The sequence below is a fragment of the Alexandromys fortis genome, unplaced genomic scaffold (genome assembly GCF_014885135.2).
Source record: "Alexandromys fortis isolate MF-2015 unplaced genomic scaffold, M_Fortis_MF-2015_v1.1 scaffold_2_1_26212458, whole genome shotgun sequence".
In the NCBI taxonomy this organism is placed as follows: domain Eukaryota; kingdom Metazoa; phylum Chordata; class Mammalia; order Rodentia; family Cricetidae; genus Alexandromys; species Alexandromys fortis.
In genome coordinates, this window is record NW_026067930.1 from 22,995 (window position 1) to 42,065 (window position 19,071).

Sequence of the window (19,071 nt, forward strand, 5' to 3'; positions counted from 1 at the left end):
ATTTTTTTTTGGTTTTTCGAGACAGGATATTTTTGAAATATTCTTTCATTTCATTGTCAATTCCTGTGAGTATTTGAAGGCTTACACAGGGGTAGAGGCACAAACCTGGGCTCCTGACACTTGGGTGGAGCACGTCTAAGATTAGGCATTTATAAAGCTGCAAATAAGGAGTCCATGTTTCTCCTAGGCTACAGAGTAAATGTGAGGACAGCCTGGATTAGGTGTGCACCTGCAAGGTTTGAATGAGAATACAAGTTATCAGTTACAGGGCAGAGTGCAGTCCTGAGAGTGAGCCGCCAGTATCTTCAGCTCTTCCCACACCAACAGGTCATTCACTCTCCTTTTGGTCAGGTCCCAGGAGGAGCTGATGCCTCTGACACACACTGCTAAACATGTTTCTTTCCTTCCTCAGCTTCCAGGCAATCCCAGTGCAGTTTGTGTTTCTCTCTTAATGAAGTCTTTTTCCACCCCCAAAGACTCCTGAGGACTGGTCAGAATGAAGGAATGAGTGTCCCCACACACTGCATGTGTTACCGCCCTTAACCCAGTCCTTCTAATTCTACAAATGTCATAAGGAAATTAGCACAAATGTAGGCTCTAACTGGCAATGAGAACATTGTTTGTATCACTATTTACATAATGATTAGAAGCACCACAAAGTCCCAGAGTCAGGGAGAAGAGCAGGGTCAAAAGCAGCACACACACACACACAGCAGGGCTGGGGACAGGCAGGACTCCAGGTCCTGATAGGACAAGGATATTGCAGATGCAAAGAGGGTGTGGTCCCTTGGAATAGAGGACTCTAGTGGATTTACTAAAATGAGGACCTGGTACTGGGCACAGGCAGTCCGTGGAAACAGAAGAACCATTTATAACACACACAGACTATGATGCACACATGTAATATAAAGAGGGGGGAATGCAGTTGTGTCTTTAAGACAGTGGAGCTTCGTCATCTGAGAGTGAGATGTCGATTACCATGTTCAGGGTTCAAGTCCTCCTCTGCCAACACTGAAAACTCACACACATTATCTAAATATGTGCCTGTCAACTTTCATGACATGGAGTCTCAAGAGTCTCAACCTGATAGAGCATGTCCAAAGACTCCTTATGTGTGAGTAAGGAGCCAGAGCATCATGGACAGTAAGTGTCCTGGTTTGGAATAGGAACGGCCCCCATAGGCTCATACATTTGATGCCTGGTCGTTAGGGTGTGGGGCTACTTGAGAGGGATCAGGAAGTGTGGTGTTGTTGGAGTAGGTGTGGCCATGATGGAGGAAGTGTGTCACTAGGGCTGGACCTTGAGGCTTCACAAGCTCAGGGCAAGCCAGTGTCTCTCTCTTCTGCTACCTGTGGATCTGAATGCGGATCTCGCCTATAAAAGCACCAGGTCTGCCTGCATGCCACCATGATCATGACATGAACATAAATGGAATAAACCTCTGCAACTGTAGACAAGCCTCAAATAAATGCTCTCTTTTATAAGGGTTACATGGGCCATGGCATCTCTTCACAGCAACAGAACAGTGACTAAGACAGTAAGTTTAAGAAATTGCAGCCATTCAATGCAATGCCCATCAAAATTTCACCAAAATTTTTTAATAGACTTTGAGAGAACAGTACTCAACTTCATTTGGAAAGGCAGAAAACCCAGGATAGCCAAAACAGTCCTGTACAATAAATGAACTTCAGGAGGCATCACAATCCCTGACTTCAAACTCTACTACAGAGCTACAGTACTGAAAACAGCCTGGTATTGGCATAAGAACAGACAGGAAGACCAACAGAATAATCTAAAATTGCTGAAAGACACTTAAGGAAATGTTCAACATCCTTAATCATCAGAGAAATGCAAAACAAAATAACTCTGACATTCCATCTTATACCTGTAAGAATGGCCAAGATCAAAATATTTCTTGAGAAATAACCTTTCTAAAGATCCAGTAATACTACTTTTGGGTATATATCTAAAGGATGCTCAATTGTGCCACAAGGACATGTGCTCAACTATGTTCATAGCAGCTTTGTTTGTCATAGCCAGAACCTGGAAACTACCTAAATGCCCCTCAATTAAAGAATGGATAAGGAAAATGTGGTACATTTACACAATGGAGTACTACACAGCAGAAAAAAATAACGACAGCTTGAATTTTGCAGGAAAATGGATGGAGCTAGAAAACATTATTTTGAATGAGGTAACCCAGACACAGAAAGACAATTATCACGTGTACTCAGTCACAGGTGGTTTTTAAACACAAAGCAAAGAAAGCCAGCCTACAAACCACAATCCCAGAGAATTTAGACAACAATGAGGACACAAAGAGAGACTTATATAGAAACAATCTACATGGGCAGTAGAAAGTAGAAAATGACAAGATCTCCTGAGTAAAATGGGAGCATAGGGACCTTGGGGGAGGATTAAAGTGGGTAAGGAAGAGGCAGGGAGGGAAGCAGAGAAAAATGTAGAACTCAATAAATATCAAAAAAATATATTCAGGAAAAAAAAGAAATTCCAGCCAGACATTGGTAACATGTGCCTTTAATCCCAGCCATCAGGATGCAGAAGTTTTGTAGAATATTAATTTAAGGTGTGCCACTTTTGTTTATCCTCTAGAATATTTGATTAATGATGTAAAATGTGTTACATTTGTTTAAGTAAAATTCACCTGTCAAGTTTTAGGAGGTCTCCCTTGATCAAATGTGATCCATACCATTTATAAAGAAAACCACAACCTCTTATCTCCTGTATGAAAAAAACTCCAAGGCAGTTTTGATTTCTAATTGAAAAATACATATTTTAACTTTTTTTTCAAAGTTAAGGCTTTCCTAAAGTGTCTATATTGGTTCAGTTGTACAATCAGCTGGCAATCCTATTCTCCCAGCAGCTGTCTCTGACCCATCAGCCATCAAAAAAATTCAAAATCCACACAATCCTACACAGGATCCAGACTTTCTGTGGGTTTCCCATCTTACATTGCTTTTTCCTTTTATTCTCTCTATAAAGACTTTATTGCATAAATTATGAATTTTTATGACTATTCACTTTTTCTTTCTTTCTTAAGCCTACGTACATTATAAAACACACTGGAACCTGGTTAGAGGATTTTCCATCTGGACCTCTTTTATTGAGTATCTTTTCTGACTGCACAAACAAGCTTTAAAACTGCTAACATACACCTGGGTCCTCTGACTGTGGCTTTTAATGGTAGGATCTGCCTTCTTTTCAGGTTAAGAAAGCTAGGCCTAAACCCCACAGCCTGGTCATAGGTGGTTGACCAAGAACTGCATTGACCCTTTCTAGAGCTCTAGAATTCCAATGCTTACACTGTGTCAGGATTTTAACTTTTTTTTATTTGTCCCTTCTTTATATACTAGCTGCTCAAGGTTTCACTGTCTCATAAAAACTTTTTTTTTGTTTGTTTGTCAAGACAGGGTTTCTCAGTAGTTTTGGAGCCCGTCCTGGAACTCACTCTGTAGACCCGGCTGGTCTCAAACTCACAGAGATCCATTTGTGTCTGCCTCCCAAATGCTGGGATGTAATGTGTGGGCCACCACCATCTGGCCCCCATAGAAACTCTTAAAGGAGCCGAATCCTCCCCCCTTTTTTTTCAGCTTTCACAGTCCCTATGGAAATACAGCCACATTAGTATGCTAAAATGTTGTTTGTAAGATTTACAGAAGAGAATGGAAAAAGCCAAGAGGCAAAAGAGAGACAGGTTAATTTAAGAAGAGCTGACAAGAAATGCCAAGCTAAGGTGAGTCATTTATAAGTAAGAATAAGCCTCCCAAGTGTGATTTATTTGGGAGCTGGGTGGCAGGCCTATAATGGTCTGTCCTGTCCCTTTAAGAGACAAGCCCCACCCACTCCCTCCCCCATCTGCCAAGGGAATCAGATCTTCCTTCTGCTCCTTACCTGCCTTTTTCCTCTCTTTTCTGTCTCTTCCTCGAAGAGGTAGCTTCTCTTCTTCTTCTTCTTCTTCTTCTTCTTCTTCTTCTTCTTCTTCTTCTTCTTCTTCTTCTTCTTCTTCTTCTCTCTCTCTCTCTCTCTCTCTCTCTCTCTCTCTCTCTCTCTCTCTCTCTCCTCTTCCCCCTTTCCCTTTCCTTTCCCCTCCATAATCCACTAAATAAGTACCCACTTTCTCTGCATGGCATGCCTATCCATCTCTGTTTCTCATCTGCCATGGCTACTCATGGAACTGGTCTCTCACCCGCTGTTGCCCACACACCTGTAACCCACAGAAGCCTAGGGTGGTGGGACCACCTGCCCTTCATGGCCTGCTGTGTTCTCCCACCTGTCACAGCCCTAGACCACCCGCAGTGACCCATTGCTGCCCCTTGGGGAACTGCACTATGCAGTTTTACCATTGCATTGGTGCTCATGACTTGGCCAGGCTCTCTCCACCTTCCCTCCCGCCCACAGGCAGGCCAGCTCAGGACATGTGAAACCCTGGGCTCGGGAACCAGGTTTGTTTACAAAAGCCCCATGTTCTATCTGCCAGAACGTTGACCTTTACGCACACCAGCAGTTTCTGTGGTGACATTTTTTCTTCCAGTCAGCTAAACCATTTCTCTGAACCCAAAGAATGGAATGTTGAGTTCCCAGCAGTCCTATGGTATTCTTAGAAACGGGAGTGGGGGTGATAAACCCAACCACAGCCTTTACAGCTATGGTTGAGCCCCTCACTCACATTCATCTCTGGTTGCTTCCCATAGCTAAGAATATGACTGGACTAAGCAGGCTGGTCCTCCCACTCAAGCACGGCACACACTCAGCAGTGTGTGCCTTTGTTCTGCGACCTGGTTTCCTTCGGATATTTATTATTATTATTTTTCTTTCTCTTTTCTTTTGAACTGCTCGTATTTGGTCCTCACTGAGAGAAATCATCCAAGGTACCCTGTAGCCTCTGGCTTCCCAGTCACCTGATCTGGGGACAGTTGGTTTTATCAATACCCTGCGTGTAGAGAGAAGACGTTCTCTTATAGGCTTTGTGGTGTCGCTGTTTTCGTGGGTATCATATTTTCAGCTATGGAATAGAAACCCTCAAATCATTAGCCACCTGCCTATGAATGCCCTGCTGGTGTTCTGCCGGCTCCACTTTTCTTTTCGCTGTGCAGCCCCTTCCCCACAATTCTGAAAATGCTCTTTTCCTCTCACTCCCATTCCTTCTATTCTATCCCTGCCACCACTACCACTGGTCCCTCGGAAACCAACAAGATTAGTTGAATTTGCGAGGCAGCTGTTTCTAAATCCAGGCTTTGCTCTCTACCGTGGGCTGTGGCTCAGCGACAGGTCAGATTTCGGTGCTGAGTAATTTTCCTCTCTACTTCATGTATGAAAGAATGTGTGAATGGTGTGGCCGCACAGATGTGATTTCTGTTTTAAATGGATGTTCTACACAGCCTCTATGTCTCTGTTGTTATTATGTTTAAGACTTCCACCATTACAAGGCCCCCAAAGTAGTAATACAACCAACAATACACAGGTATGTGGAACTCCATGAGTTAGAGGCCAGCCTTGTCTACAAGTGGGGCCCAGAGCAGCCAGGGCTACACGGAGAATCCCTGTGCCAAAACACACACACACACACACACACACACACACACACACACACACACAATAGAAAGAAAAGGATTTACCATCTAAACAGGGTACTAGGAACCCCTCAGGTGGCTACCAGAATATTCCTCTCCATCTCTCAGTCTATGTGCAGGGTCTTTGTTTCTCCACAGCTGTGTCCTCAGCTGCCACCTTCTCCACTGTCCCAGCATGCCTTTAGTCCTCCTCCTTGCTAGGACAGAGAGCAGCAGGGCTGGACCACAGGACAGGCTTCCTTAAATAGCAGTCACAGCACCTGGAAGCAGACATGCTTTGGGTCACTTACTTTTGGCCCTTAGCAGTCACCATGGAGAGACCTGTGGGTCACCAGATCCCTGGTCACAGAGCTGTCCCCATTCTGTCCCACAGGTTGTTATTTCCTCCTGTAGCCTGGTCACCCAGTGAGCTGTAAGGAAAGCTGTCAGGATCCTCTGAGTGACACCAAGACCCACAGCTGTCATGGGCTCCCCAGGTAATCAGTCTGTTCTCTGCTACTGCTCATGGCCTAGGAGCAGCAGCTGAGGCCTGCTGAGGAGTCAAAGATGCAGGAGAAGAACCCCAAGGGAGAGCAGAGAGTTCCCCAGTCCTGGGTAAGAGCAGCCTCCCTTCTGGCCTTGTCTCGGGGTGCATTCTCAGAAGTCACCTTCTCAATAACCAACCTAAAGAATAAAAGTCAGGAGGGGATGAAGGGAGAGAGGGAGTTGAGAGAGAGACAAGGACAGGGGCTGAAGGATAGAATAGGGAAGGAGATGAAGGAGGTGAGACAGAGGGATTGGAGGAGAACGGGAAGGGGTAGGAGGAGATGAGAGGGCAGGGGTGGAAGGACAGAAGATGTAAGTGGTTGTGGGAGAGAGAGGGAGGGAGGTGAAGGAAAGAGGGAAAGAATGGAGGGAACAGAAGCAGGAAGTGTTGAGATTGAAGGGAGCCCCAGCCCCCTCATGGAGACTTGCTCTCAGCTGACCTCGGATTGCTTTCTGAGTAGAGGGAGCTCACCCTGCTCCAGTTCAGGAACCCACATTTTCTAACTGCCTCAGCAGGAAGTTACTGCACCTCAGTGAGACCTTGCCCAGGCCAGCTATGTTACCTGGAGACTCTCACCTCAAATGATCTGTTCCCTTAGGGCCCAGTGTCCCCATGTTGTTCTGGGGATCAGAACAAAATACAGACAGGCTGGTGCATGCTGTACAACAGACCCTCCATGCTGGTAGCCTTCTCTCCCTGGACCCCTTTAAATTCCCAGGATCCAATTCCCACTGTAGGCTGTGTTAGGGCCCCTGCCCTGCACTCACAGGACCAGTGCTTGCTAACCAGGTGCTAATTAAGGCAGGGCCTGATGATTCCTTTCCTCATTTAAACGAAATGTCAGAATTTGAAGCTGAAACCCAGAAAAAAGAAAAAAGAAAGAAAAACTCCACCCACAAATGGCTCCTAACCAGAAACCACTCTACATCAGGAAGCACCCACATACTTCCCAGTCAGCCTTAGCTCGATGAAGCTATGTTTCAAACTTCGTACCACAAGTTTCCAAAAGTGTTTATTTCCTAAAACAATTTCTGTGTCTTGGTGGCAGTGCACTCCCGTGGGTTCGTGGACTCTGGTTGAGTGGTGTGTGACTAGTCTTGGTTGTCAACTTGACTACATCTGGAATTAAATTAAAACTCAAATGAAGGACACATCTGTGAGGGGATTTTGCTTAATTTGAAGTGGCGAGATTCACTTCTAAGTCAGATATTTAAAGTGGGAAGCTGTGTCTTTAATACAGATCTATTGTGGAATGAAGCCCTGACTCTAAGCCACGCCTTCTGCTGGAAGCCCATATAAGGTCATAAAAGAAGGAAGTTGGTGATCTTTGCCTCCTTGTTTTCACCTCACTTTCAAGTCCAATCCCTCACCAGCATTACAGCCTTCTTCTTCTTCAGGATTCCTGCATATATTGAAGATCAGCTGAGACATCCAGCCCTGTGGACTGAGCAGCGTCTGGAGTCTTCAGCCTTCCATTCGTAGGCAGCCGCTGTTGGACTACCTGAGCCACAGCCCGTGAGTCATTCTAATAAACCCCTTTCCATGTAGAGAGATGGATTCTGTAAGTTGTGCTATTCTAGAGACCCTGACTAGTACAGATGTCACTTCTCCCCAACTTTCCCCATTTGGGCCTTAAGCAAGCTACTCTGACCTGCACCACACACCCTGGCAAAGGGTTCCATGAACTCACTCTGCTGCCTGCCTGCTGGATAATTGGGTTGCTGTGGGCACACCTGGTCATATTACAGTCCTGGGTGATTGTTGGTGACTGTCCTACAAAACTCCACAACCTTCCGTAGCCAACAGCTACAGTGGCAATGTGTACCCACAGCTGGACCAATGGGCATCTTCCAGATGTTTACATTCTTGGGCCAGTAAGCTATTTTTAAGATGCATCTCCGTGTTAATATGATTTTTGTGAACCTGGCATTGGTGAGATGACTCCACCCCTGTCACCCTGACCCAAGTCCCTGATAGAATTACTGAAAACGTATGATGCTGGCCCTGAGGAGTTGACCCAAGCTTTTACTTAGGGGAGGGGACTTCACAGCACGTGCTATGTCTCAGACTCCAACCGGAACTTACATTTTTGAAATATTCTTTCTATTTCATTGTAAATTTGTGCAAGTATGAGAAAGCTTGAACGGGGGCATTGGCACAAAACTGGGATCCTAACACTCTGGTGGGGCAGGTCTAAGATTAGGAGATCATTGTTCTCCTGGGCTACACAGTGAGTTTAAGGGCAGCCTGGGCTATGACACACTTGAAGGGTTTGGGCAGAATACTCAGCCATCAGTTACAATGTCAGAGTGGTCATGAGAGTGAGCCACCAGTATCTTCAGCTCTTCCCACACCAACAGGTCATTCACTCTCGTTTTGGTCAGGTCCCAGGAGGAGCTGATGCCTCCGACCCACACTGCTAAACATGTTTCTTTCCTTCTCAGCTTCCAGGCAATCTCAGTGCAGTGTGTGTTTCTCTCTTTATAAAGTCTTTTTCCACCCCCAAAGACTCCTGAGGACTGGTCAGAATGAAGGAATGAGTGTCCCCACACACTGCATGTGTTACCGCCCTTAACCCAGTCCTTCTAATTCTACAAATGTCATAAGGAAATTAGCACAAATGTAGGCTCTAACTGGCAATGAGAACATTGTTTGTATCACTATTTACATAATGATTAGAAGCACCACAAAGTCCCAGAGTCAGGGAGAAGAGCAGGGTCAAAAGCAGCACACACACACACACAGCAGGGCTGGGGACAGGCAGGACTCCAGGTCCTGATAGGACAAGGATATTGCAGATGCAAAGAGGGTGTGGTCCCTTGGAATAGAGGACTCTAGTGGATTTACTAAAATGAGGACCTGGTACTGGGCACAGGCAGTCCGTGGAAACAGAAGAACCATTTATAACACACACAGACTATGATGCACACATGTAATATAAAGAGGGGGGAATGCAGTTGTGTCTTTAAGACAGTGGAGCTTCGTCATCTGAGAGTGAGATGTCGATTACCATGTTCAGGGTTCAAGTCCTCCTCTGCCAACACTGAAAACTCACACACATTATCTAAATATGTGCCTGTCAACTTTCATGACATGGAGTCTCAAGAGTCTCAACCTGATAGAGCATGTCCAAAGACTCCTTATGTGTGAGTAAGGAGCCAGAGCATCATGGACAGTAAGTGTCCTGGTTTGGAATAGGAACGGCCCCCATAGGCTCATACATTTGATGCCTGGTCGTTAGGGTGTGGGGCTACTTGAGAGGGATCAGGAAGTGTGGTGTTGTTGGAGTAGGTGTGGCCATGATGGAGGAAGTGTGTCACTAGGGCTCAGGGCAAGCCAGAGTCTCTCTCTCTCCTGCTCCCTGTGGATCTGAATGTAGAATTCTCACCTATAAAAGCACCAGGTCTGCCTGCATGCCACCATGCTCACGACATGAACATAAATGGACTAAATCTCTGCAACTTTAGACAAGCCCCAAATAAATGCTCTCTTTTGTAAGAGCTGCATTGGCTATGGCGTCTCTTCACAGCAGTAGAACAATGACTAAGACAGTAAGCTTATGATATTCCAGGCAGTCATTGGTTACACGTGCCTTTAATCCCAGCACTCAGGATGCAGAAGTGTTGTAGAATATTATTTTAAGGTGTGCCACTTTTCTTTATGCTCTAGAATATTTAATAATGCAAAGACGTTTTATAATTTTTTTTGTTTTTTATTTTAATTTTATTGATATTTATTGAGCTCTACATTTTTCTCTGCTCCCCTCCCTGCTTCTCCCCTCCCTACTTCAATCTTCCCCCAAGGTCTCCATGTACCCAATTTACTCAGGAGATCTTGTCATTTTCTACTTTTTACTTTCCATGTAAATTATTCCTATGTAAGTCTGTCTTGATCCACACCGGTGTCCTGGGCCCTGTGCTCACTGTCTTCTTCCCTCACCTCTGCCGCTTAGGCAGTCAAGTCATTTGCTCAGCTTGGCCAACCCACACTGCACAGAATGAGAGAGAAAAAACTACAGAGCTGTGTACATGGTCAGGACGGCCATCACTAAGGAAATAAGCAACAAACAGTGGGGGAGAGGGACATGTGCTCTTCATAGGAATGTAAGTTCTTTTGGGCACTTTGGAAATCCTCATGGAGATTCATCAAATAATGAAAACAGAACTTCAGTGGGACCAAGTTATCCCACCCAAGGGTGTACCCCAAGGAACCTCCATGGGTGCGTTAGAGAGAAGCTGGGACATTCATGGCCATCACAGTGAGATTCACAATAACTGAGACATGGGAAGAGCAATCATGCACATCAACAGATGCATAGAGACAGTGCGGTGCACATGACGATGGAATTTTATTCAGCCATAAAGATGAATGGAAAGTGTGCCATCTGCAGGAAAATGGTGGAACTGTGGGGCATCCTGTTGACCAAAATAAGTCAGATTTAAAGACAAGTGTTGACTGTTTCTTTCAAATGTGGAACCTAGAACACACACACACACACAGTGTAAACATAGAGAGAAACTATTAGCCAAAGGCCGACTAGTAACTGGAGAAGGTACAGAGTGAACACAGCCAATATACATGATAAACTTGAATGAAATGGCATTTCAAAACTCTCCACTTTGGACAATAAATAGATGTTAATAACAGAGAAATCATGCAATAGAATTAGGAAGGGAGGAAAGCTTAGATGTGGGGTGCTTAGAGCATGCAGGAGGCTCTAGGGTCCATGAGGAAGGATACAGAACACATGGAGTCTGCAGGGTAAGTATTCCCTTCTAAATGGGGCAGCCTGGAAAGCCTGGGCAGGTGCTGGGGTGCCAGACCCTGACACAAGAGGAAACCAGGGTCAGCGTGGAGGGTCCCACCAACCAGAGACCCCCGTGCCCCCGTGTGCTGCCGATCTTAGCTGTCCATCACAGCAGGAGTCTTTACTGACACTTGATCTCAGTCGTGTGTCCTTGAAATGTCATTTTCAACCGTGAGAGGCACACCCTCCAGGATAGGTTACAACATAGCTCGTCCTCACTCCCTTCTCTTTAATACCATAACCTCCACATCACGTGGGCAGGAACTGACCTCCAGTGACCTGAGAAGATTTGCAACCATTACGATGTTGGTCTCCTTTAACGGGAAGTTCACATGTTCTGCTGCTGGTCATGAATGAACGCCTTTACTGCTGGAACTGCCCCGTGTGCCTCCTCCCTTCTTCTTCTTCTTCATTCTCCAATTCTCCCTACTCCTCTCTCTCCCCTGCCACTCAAAAAATGTTTTGCTATGTCACCCAAGTTGACCGCAAACTCACAATCCTCCTGCCTCTGTGATGTGCTGGGTTATGGGTCTGCACCATCATTTCAGGATTGCATTTATCACACATTAGAAGTGCTGACTAGGGCCAGGTGATGGTGGCACACGCCTTTAATCCCAGTAATCAGGAAGCAGAGGCAGGTGGATCTCTGTGAGTTCAAAGCCAGCCTGGTCTACAGGGCAAGTTTTAGAACAACTATGGCTGTTACCCGAGAAAACCTGTTTCAAAAAAACCAAAAAAAGAAATGCTTGCTAACTTGATGTTTAAGAGTAATTAATTGAATATTTCAGAGCAGGTAGTGATAGTGTAAATTGACTTTTGAACAATCGTTTTTAATGATTTGTTTATTTTAATTTTATGTAAATTTGGTTTTTTCCTGCATGTATGTCTGTGTGTGGGTGTTGGATCCCTTGTGCTGGAGTTACAGACAGTTTGTGAGGTGCCTGTGGGTGATGAGAATTGAACCCGGTACCTCTGGAAGAACAGCCAGTGCCCTTATCAGCTGAGCCATCTTTCCAGCACTATTTTGAACATTCTAAAATGAATGATAAAATTTTAAACTAATGGCATACTAATTTATCATGAAATATACTTGTTACATACATACAATTACAATGAGACAAAATGAAAATTCAAAAATCACTTAAAATTATTGTCAAAAATTTAAATTCTGAGTTAGTAGAGTGTTGGCGTATATATGTGTGTGTGTATGTGTGCATATGTATATACATGGAATAATCCACAAATACTCACTGTTCCTGTATTCTTTGCCTGGTATTGCCAAATGCAATTCTTTTTAATGTTTTTTTTTTTCACTTATTTTTTAATACAAAGTCTCACTTGGTAGCTCTACCTCTCCTGGAACTCCCTATGTGGACCAGCCTGGCCTAGAACACACAGAGATCCACCTGCCTCTCCTCCCGAGTGCTGGGAATCAAGGTGTGCACCACCATGCCGGCCTGTATTGGCTTTGTAAAATTCTTCTCTTGGCTCTGAGACCACTCACTCATTTATTCTGTACAAGTTCGTTGTTAAAGCTGACGTCACTCACTTTTGTCGTTGTTGTAAATAATGAAAGCAGATTATCTCACTGACAATATTGCATATTTTGGTCCATCCTGGAAGGGAGGCAGGGTGGGAAGCCCACATCATGGCGCACAAAAGCAGTAACATGAAGGGCCAAGACAAGACGGCAATCAGCCCCAAAGACACATCCCAGCTGCCCTCCTGACCCCAACCAGGCTCAACTTCCCAAGGTGCCCCCAGCTCAATCTTTGACCCACTCATGCACTCAGAGAACTTGGGATCTATTATTTCTGGGAACTCCCTCACACCCCACCGAGAGAAGGGCTACTGACCGCCCAGATACTTATTAACCCAGTGGATTGAACCTCACGATTAAGAACTAATCATTCCAGTGAGGAAAGTCAAGTTTGGGGCTAGAGAGTGGCTCAGTGGTTAAGAGCACTTACTACTCTTTCATAACACATGGGTTCAGTTCCCAACACCCACATCAGGTTCACAGCAGGCTGTAACTGCAGCTCCAGGGGACCCAAGGCCCTCTTCGGTCACCAGAGACACACATGGTGCATAGACATGCGTACAAGCAGGCAAATATTCTCATACAGGACTGGAGAGATGGCTCAGCAGTTAAGAGCATTGCCTGCTCTTCCAAAGGTCCTGTGTTCAATTCCCAGCAACCACATGGTGGCTCACAACCATCTGTAATGAGTTCTGGTGCCCTCTTCTGGCCTGCAGACCTACATACAGACAGAATATTGTATACATAATAAATAAATAAATATTTTTTAAAAAATATTCCCATACATAAAATAAAAATCAGGGGAATAGTTGTCTCATTCAAGGACTGGGCCCCAGGCACACAGTAGATGGATGCCATCACTGGACTCTCCCTCTTCCTGGGGATGAGAGACTCATTTTCTAACTGTTCTGAGTTGAAAACTATACGTGTCTCTAAAACACCATGACATCTCCCTGGTATATCTGTCCTCTCAGGATGCCATCACAAAGTGACACTGGGTAGGTGGCTTAAAGAGAAAAGACCTCTTCTCTCACTGTTCTAGAATCCAGCAACCACAATCAAAGTGTGGCAGATTGGTTCTGGGGGGCACTCTCTTTAAAGCTGGGAGAAGGAGCCCATACCCTGTTCTAGTCCAAGGTCTCTCTTGTGTGTCTGGAAAGAAGAGAATAGGAAAGAGAGAAAGAGGAGGATGGGATCGAGGGAGGGAGCATCTTCTGGCTGCTGTCAGGGACCTCACTGACAACCTCACTTGCTTCCTTCTCTATCTCCAAATACAGTCACCTGGGGATAGAGCTTTAACAAATGAGTTAAAGGACACAACTCAGTCCCTATCAAAAGTGACACCAGATTATACCTGAAGGGACAGATGCTCAGACACACATTTTAAAACCTAGTTCCTGAAGCCATTCAAGGTCTCAAGCATGCTCCTCTAATCATAATCCCTTTTCTTCCCATCCAGAGAGGAAAGGCTTCATCATGTCTGTGGTTGAGTATCTCTGGGACACAAGGAACACAGAGGCCCTGCAAGTCCTGCCAACCAAAGAGGAATCTGGAATACAACTTGTGGAAAGAGCTGGTTTGTCCAGTTTCTCTCGATTTGATTTGATGTTGGCTGTCGGCTTGTTGTTGATTGTTTATATTATATATAGGTATGTTCCTTGTATCACTGATCTTTGCAAAATCTTTATCATGAGAGGGGGTGGATTTTGCCAAAGGCTTTTTTCAGCATCTAAGATGATCATGTGGTATTTGCCTTTTAGTCTGTTTATATTGTGGATTACATTGACAGATTTTCTTACACGGAACCATCAAGTAAGAGATGAATCCTACTTGTTCATGATGAATGATTTTTTTACATGTTCTAGGATTGAGTTTGCCAATATTTTGTGAAGTTTTTTCATCAGTGTTCTACATGGATACTCTTTCATTGATGTATCGTTGTGTGGTTTGGGTATTAAGGTAACAGTAGCCTGATAGAAAGAATTGCATCTAGCTTTTCTATGTGGACTCTGAAACACAGAACTCAGGTCCGTGTGTTTGTATGGCAAACGCTTTACAAAATTAGCCCCATCCTAACGGTGCATCTAGATATTAAGGGAGAATTGTCTGCTGTCCTCAAGACACAGCACAGTCACATGAGAGCTCACACAAGGTGACACACACCAAGAAAGATGCCTTGGCAGAGAAGCCATGTTCTGACACGAGTTAGCAGTCAGGAAGGAGCAGTTCAGGACTGCTGCCCTAAGGGGAAGAGACAGAACACTTCTGGATAGGCATTCAGCTGGGGACTCTGGCAGCAGGGAGCAGGGGCACTGTGAAGCTGACCTCATGGGATTCCTCCTGAGGGAGGTCAAGACTAAGATAGCAAAAGTTAAACACAGGAACTTGATTGAGTATTGAGTATCAAAAGTAGGGCAGTCTTACAGCTGACTTAAGATTCTTGACAAGTCTGGGCAGGGAACACCAACCATGCTCAGAAAAGGCACAGAAAGCCAAGATTGAGCCACACTCTGGGAGCAGTTTGTGAAAACTTAAGTAAAGTTGATTCAACGAAAAGTATTTGTCAACATGAGACTCAGTGTCCAGAAATTTGGTGGTCCTTGATCACATACAGAGTCCCCGCAAGAGATCCAGGGTCTCCCTCCCTCTTGGAGCACAGGCCTTTAGTGTCTAGATCCCCTGGAGGTCAGAAATGACAGCAAAATCCCACCACACATCACCCTTCTCAGGCTGGGAATTCTAGGGAGAGCTAGGGAACCTACATGTTGTGTTTTCTCGGTTCTGCCTGCCGTGGAAGCACTTGCAGGCACAGTGAGGTGCCTTGGGGATGGGACCCACATGGAAATGGGGATCCACTCATGGTTCTTTATCTTCTGATCACAGCTGGAAAGGAGATTCATGTGCTGGGTTTTGAGGGGAAGGGTCTTAGCTGTGAGCGGCCCCACCAGCTCAGGTGTACACACAGCTGCAGGGCAAAGAGACATCAGCTTCAAAAAATACCTGTGCAGGGTTTCTCTCTCAGGGTTGTGCAATTTGCACACACTCAGAGTCCAAGTCCCCAAGCAAATGTGGACATCCCTGACCAGCAGGTCACTGTAGGGTAGACAGGTCAGTGCCCAGTAGCTGATGCCAAGAGGAGGATTTTTTTTTTAATTGGGAAAAGCGTAATCTTTGGAGAACACTAACTTTCCTAAAATACAAGGTTATTTTTTCTCTAACCTCATTTCTCTGTTTTTTACTAACCTACAGGGGTATGTTGGTAGTGGTGACATTGGCCTTGAGGGGAAGGCATCTTTATTAAATGTCTAGCAATAAAAATGTGTGGTAAGTGACTAGAGATGACTCAGGAGTTAAGAGCACTCCTCCAGGTGGCTGACATCCAGTTCTCAGCATCCTCATGATGGCTCACAACTGCCTGTAACTTAGGGTCTAGTGATCCAATTTCTTCTTCTGCCCTCCATGACACCAGGACTGCAGTTGGTACACAGATGCCTGCAGGTAAACACTCAAACAATTCAAATAAAAATTTTAAAGGACACATTAATATGGCTTTTAACTCATTGTGTCCTTAACAATTAAATGTTGTGTGGTGGATCCAACCTGCTCATCAATGCAAGAACGACACCGTACAGCTGTAAGACTCTCCTCCGTTTCATTCCCAGCAGATGCTCTGATTGCCACAGGACAGATCTTTCCAAACTCTCTTCCTCACTCTGCTATTTGGTCTCTCTTTTTACAGGAAAGTGAAAGATGCCTCACGTGAGAAGGAAAGGTTTCTGGAAGTTTATCCTCAGATGAAACAGGAGTTTGAGGAGCGCATCAGGAAGCTCCACGCCCTTGCAGACAAGATTGACAAGGTGCATAAGGGCTGTTCCACCGCACAAGTGGTGGCCAAGTCCACCAGTGCTGCATCTGGGGTCCTGACAACCATTGGTCTCACTCTGGCACCTGTGACAGCAGGATTCAGTCTGGGACTTTCAGCCACAGGCGTGGGACTTGGGGCAGCAGCAGCTGTGATGAGTGTTTCCACAACCATTGTGGAAAAGGTAAGCACAGCGTCAGTAGAAGCTGAAGCCAGTGAGTTTCTGTCAAGAAGCAACGGCACTGAGAATGACATTAAAAGCAACAACACTGGAGAGGACATTGCAGAAGTTGTAAAGAAGAAAATCCCCAGGCTATTTTCTGTATTTATGAAATCCTTCCAGTTATTGGAAGTCATGAAGAAGAACATTGATACCATCAAGATGACCAAAGCCAGCCCTCACCTAGCAAAGAATGCCAAAAGCACTAAAGAGGAGGAGAAAGCTTTTGAAGGCACTTTTCTGGCAATGACCAATTGGAGTTGGATCATTACTGCAATCACAGCAAGTGACTCCCTAATGCAAGATATAGTCAGCATCACAGAAGACCCAAAGCATTTTCAAAAGGGGGCAAAGGCAGATTTTGTTAAAAAGCTGCGGCAGCAGGCTCAGGACCTGGAGCAGAAGTTGCAGGAGCTCATCCGGGTGCATGACATCCTGACTCAGTGACCTCTTCTTCAGTGCAGCTCAGAGGACTGGGGGTGGGGTGTGCTGGACAGAGCCATGGACACTTGATGGTTCTGAATGTATCCCCTTTATAACAATACCACGATAGTGGTAGTGCTTGGTAGAGGTGAGGCCACATCAAGAGAAAGGAAACCAGAACACAGAACACAGATGGGACAGGCTTGTTACCTCCCACTAGACTCCACCTCCCTCTTAGATCTCACAACCTCCAGCATCCCACATAAGGACCACGCTCCCAAGCTGGGAAGAACATCCAAGGCCTGGCTAAGCCACAGCATGGCTGCTTCCCAGTCACACCCACCACACTGCTCCTAACTGAGGCTCACCATCCTCACAGGTCCCTGAGCTGCCAACTTTCCCACTGCTTTCTGAATGCTTGCATAGAGACTTCTCCTCCTTCCTAGTTCTGCCTCATTCTGTGTTTTTTCAATTATTTCCCAATCTTACAATCAGATTCTGGGTGTGAACCCCATTTCTTTCTTCATGGTTTGGTCACATGGAGTGATGGATTTTGGAGGAATGCTCAGAGGGTGGAAAGGAAGGGATGCTGGGGACATCATCTGCAGGGTCATCACAGGTCCTTGGTCCTATGTGCCAGCCATGGGCTCTACAGGGAGGAGGGGTGACAGGATGTGGTGGTGAGTTCTGCTCTCTGTAAGCAGACTCTTGGGGAAATCTCAAGACTTAATTCCTACCGAAGTTTAACACCTGCTCTATTTGGATGAGATCTGCTGAGATGCACATGAAAGCTACACTTGCTCCATTATATGTGAAGAATTAGTTTGTAAACACTGTAAACACCGGCCTGATCATGCTTTGTGTTTTCTGAAAATGATATTACGCGTTTTCTAGATTGTTGACTACAGAAAGTTGATAATTGTCTCCAGATTTCTATCATCTCCTCTTTTTAAAACTGTTTTCTTTATTGTGGATTAACAAGAATATTTGAAATTTATACAAGAACCATTTTCCTTCTTGATCTCACCTTCCCCTTCTGGCCACAGAAGCACCCTGAGGCTGCAGCAGTGAGCAGTGTCCCGTTGTTCCTTACCACTCAAGTGGCCTTCTTCCTAAGTTCTGAACACCAGAGGTAGAGAGCTGACCGGTGTACCTCCTGGGTCTTGTCTGTTAGAGGAACATTCTTGGGTCACACAGCCCCTCTGTCCTTCCTTGGAAGGGATGTCTGGCTAAGGGACAGCTGGACGTGGACAAAGCCACCTCCCTGGGGGTGCAAAGCAGTAAGAGAACTGAGTACCATAGCCCTTTAGGTGTCCAGTGCCCAGAGAGCTCCCTCCAGCCTTTAGTCCAGGGCCACTTCATCTCCATGGTTCTGCCCACCAGGAACACACCTTCCTTTATGACAGAGACAAACAAGCCATGGTGGGTGTCGGTGAGAATTGACACAGCCCATGGTCACTTCTCATAGATACAGCATTACCTCATGGGTGGTGAAAGTATTCTAGTAGGTAGCAGCATATGTTCAAAATAGAGATACATTTAAAAAGAAAGCAATTTTATATGATGTAATAATGTATCTCAGGTGTTAGAAGTGCTCTTAACAAAAGAGAAAGCTATGGAAAGACACCAGTAAGGCTCAGAGATGAGTAGAGGCCCCAGAAAGGGACAGGAGAGATGGACAGGGTGAAGGAAGGACAGTGCAGAGGAGGAGCTGTGACCAGGTCTGTCCCTGCCGAACACAAGTGACAGGCAACAGGATTGTGCCTGCAGCTGCTGCCCCTGGGGTCTGTGTTCAGTTCAGGCACCAAGGGTGTCCTGTATGTGGGAAGATAGGATGGTCCTCATGATGGGCTGTGACTCCTCAGCCACAAAAAGAGAAGGATTCATGTTGTCCACAGCATTGCAGATGGCTGTCCCTGGCACGTGTTCAGTCAACACAGACCCAGCTGAAGCGGGTGTGACATCTGAACCCAGCTATAAAGATAAACTATTGAAATGGAAATGATGGAGGAGGAGGAGAGGTGGGCGGTTGTCCTGTGTACAGGGAGGGCACAGGACCCTCAAGGATTGTCACCAGGGTGTCACTTATGGTGAGAGACTGT

The 19,071-nt window shown here is 45.5% G+C and overlaps 3 protein-coding genes across 9 annotated transcripts in view; all 3 read left to right on the forward strand.

The window, feature by feature from the left end:
- LOC126503455 (apolipoprotein L6-like) overlaps positions 1 to 19,071 on the forward strand; it is a 120,239-nt gene that overhangs the window by 15,958 nt on the left and 85,210 nt on the right. Inside the window, exon 4 of one of the 4 annotated variants that reach the window (XM_050145158.1) lies at positions 17,349 to 17,588. The exons of 2 other annotated variants lie outside the window; for them this stretch is intronic. The gene's annotated coding sequence lies outside the window, so the exon portion shown is untranslated. Of the gene's footprint in view, positions 1 to 17,348; positions 17,975 to 19,071 lie in introns of those variants that run through there. One more of the 4 variants, XM_050145156.1, reaches the window with a different exon arrangement.
- Positions 1 to 19,071, forward strand: part of LOC126503452 (apolipoprotein L2-like) — a 120,239-nt gene that overhangs the window by 15,958 nt on the left and 85,210 nt on the right. The window contains exons 1-2 of one of the 2 annotated variants that reach the window (XM_050145152.1): positions 5,361 to 5,482; positions 5,965 to 6,067. The exons of the other annotated variant lie outside the window; for it this stretch is intronic. Coding sequence (XP_050001109.1) covers positions 6,055 to 6,067 — 13 coding nt within the window. The 5' untranslated portion in view covers positions 5,361 to 5,482; positions 5,965 to 6,054. Of the gene's footprint in view, positions 1 to 5,360; positions 5,483 to 5,964; positions 6,068 to 19,071 lie in introns of those variants that run through there. 2 annotated transcript variants of the gene reach the window in all.
- Positions 7,431 to 19,071, forward strand: part of LOC126503458 (apolipoprotein L3-like) — a 96,851-nt gene continuing 85,210 nt past the window's right edge. For 2 of the 3 annotated variants that reach the window (XR_007592302.1, XR_007592301.1), the window contains exons 1-3: positions 7,431 to 7,632; positions 13,924 to 14,113; positions 16,204 to 17,117. Coding sequence is in view for 1 of the 3 variants with exons in the window: in XM_050145167.1 (XP_050001124.1) it covers positions 13,941 to 14,113; positions 16,204 to 16,993 (963 nt within the window). In the remaining 2 variants the exon portion in view is untranslated. Of the gene's footprint in view, positions 7,633 to 13,923; positions 14,114 to 16,203; positions 17,975 to 19,071 lie in introns of those variants that run through there. The other variant, XM_050145167.1, reaches the window with a different exon arrangement.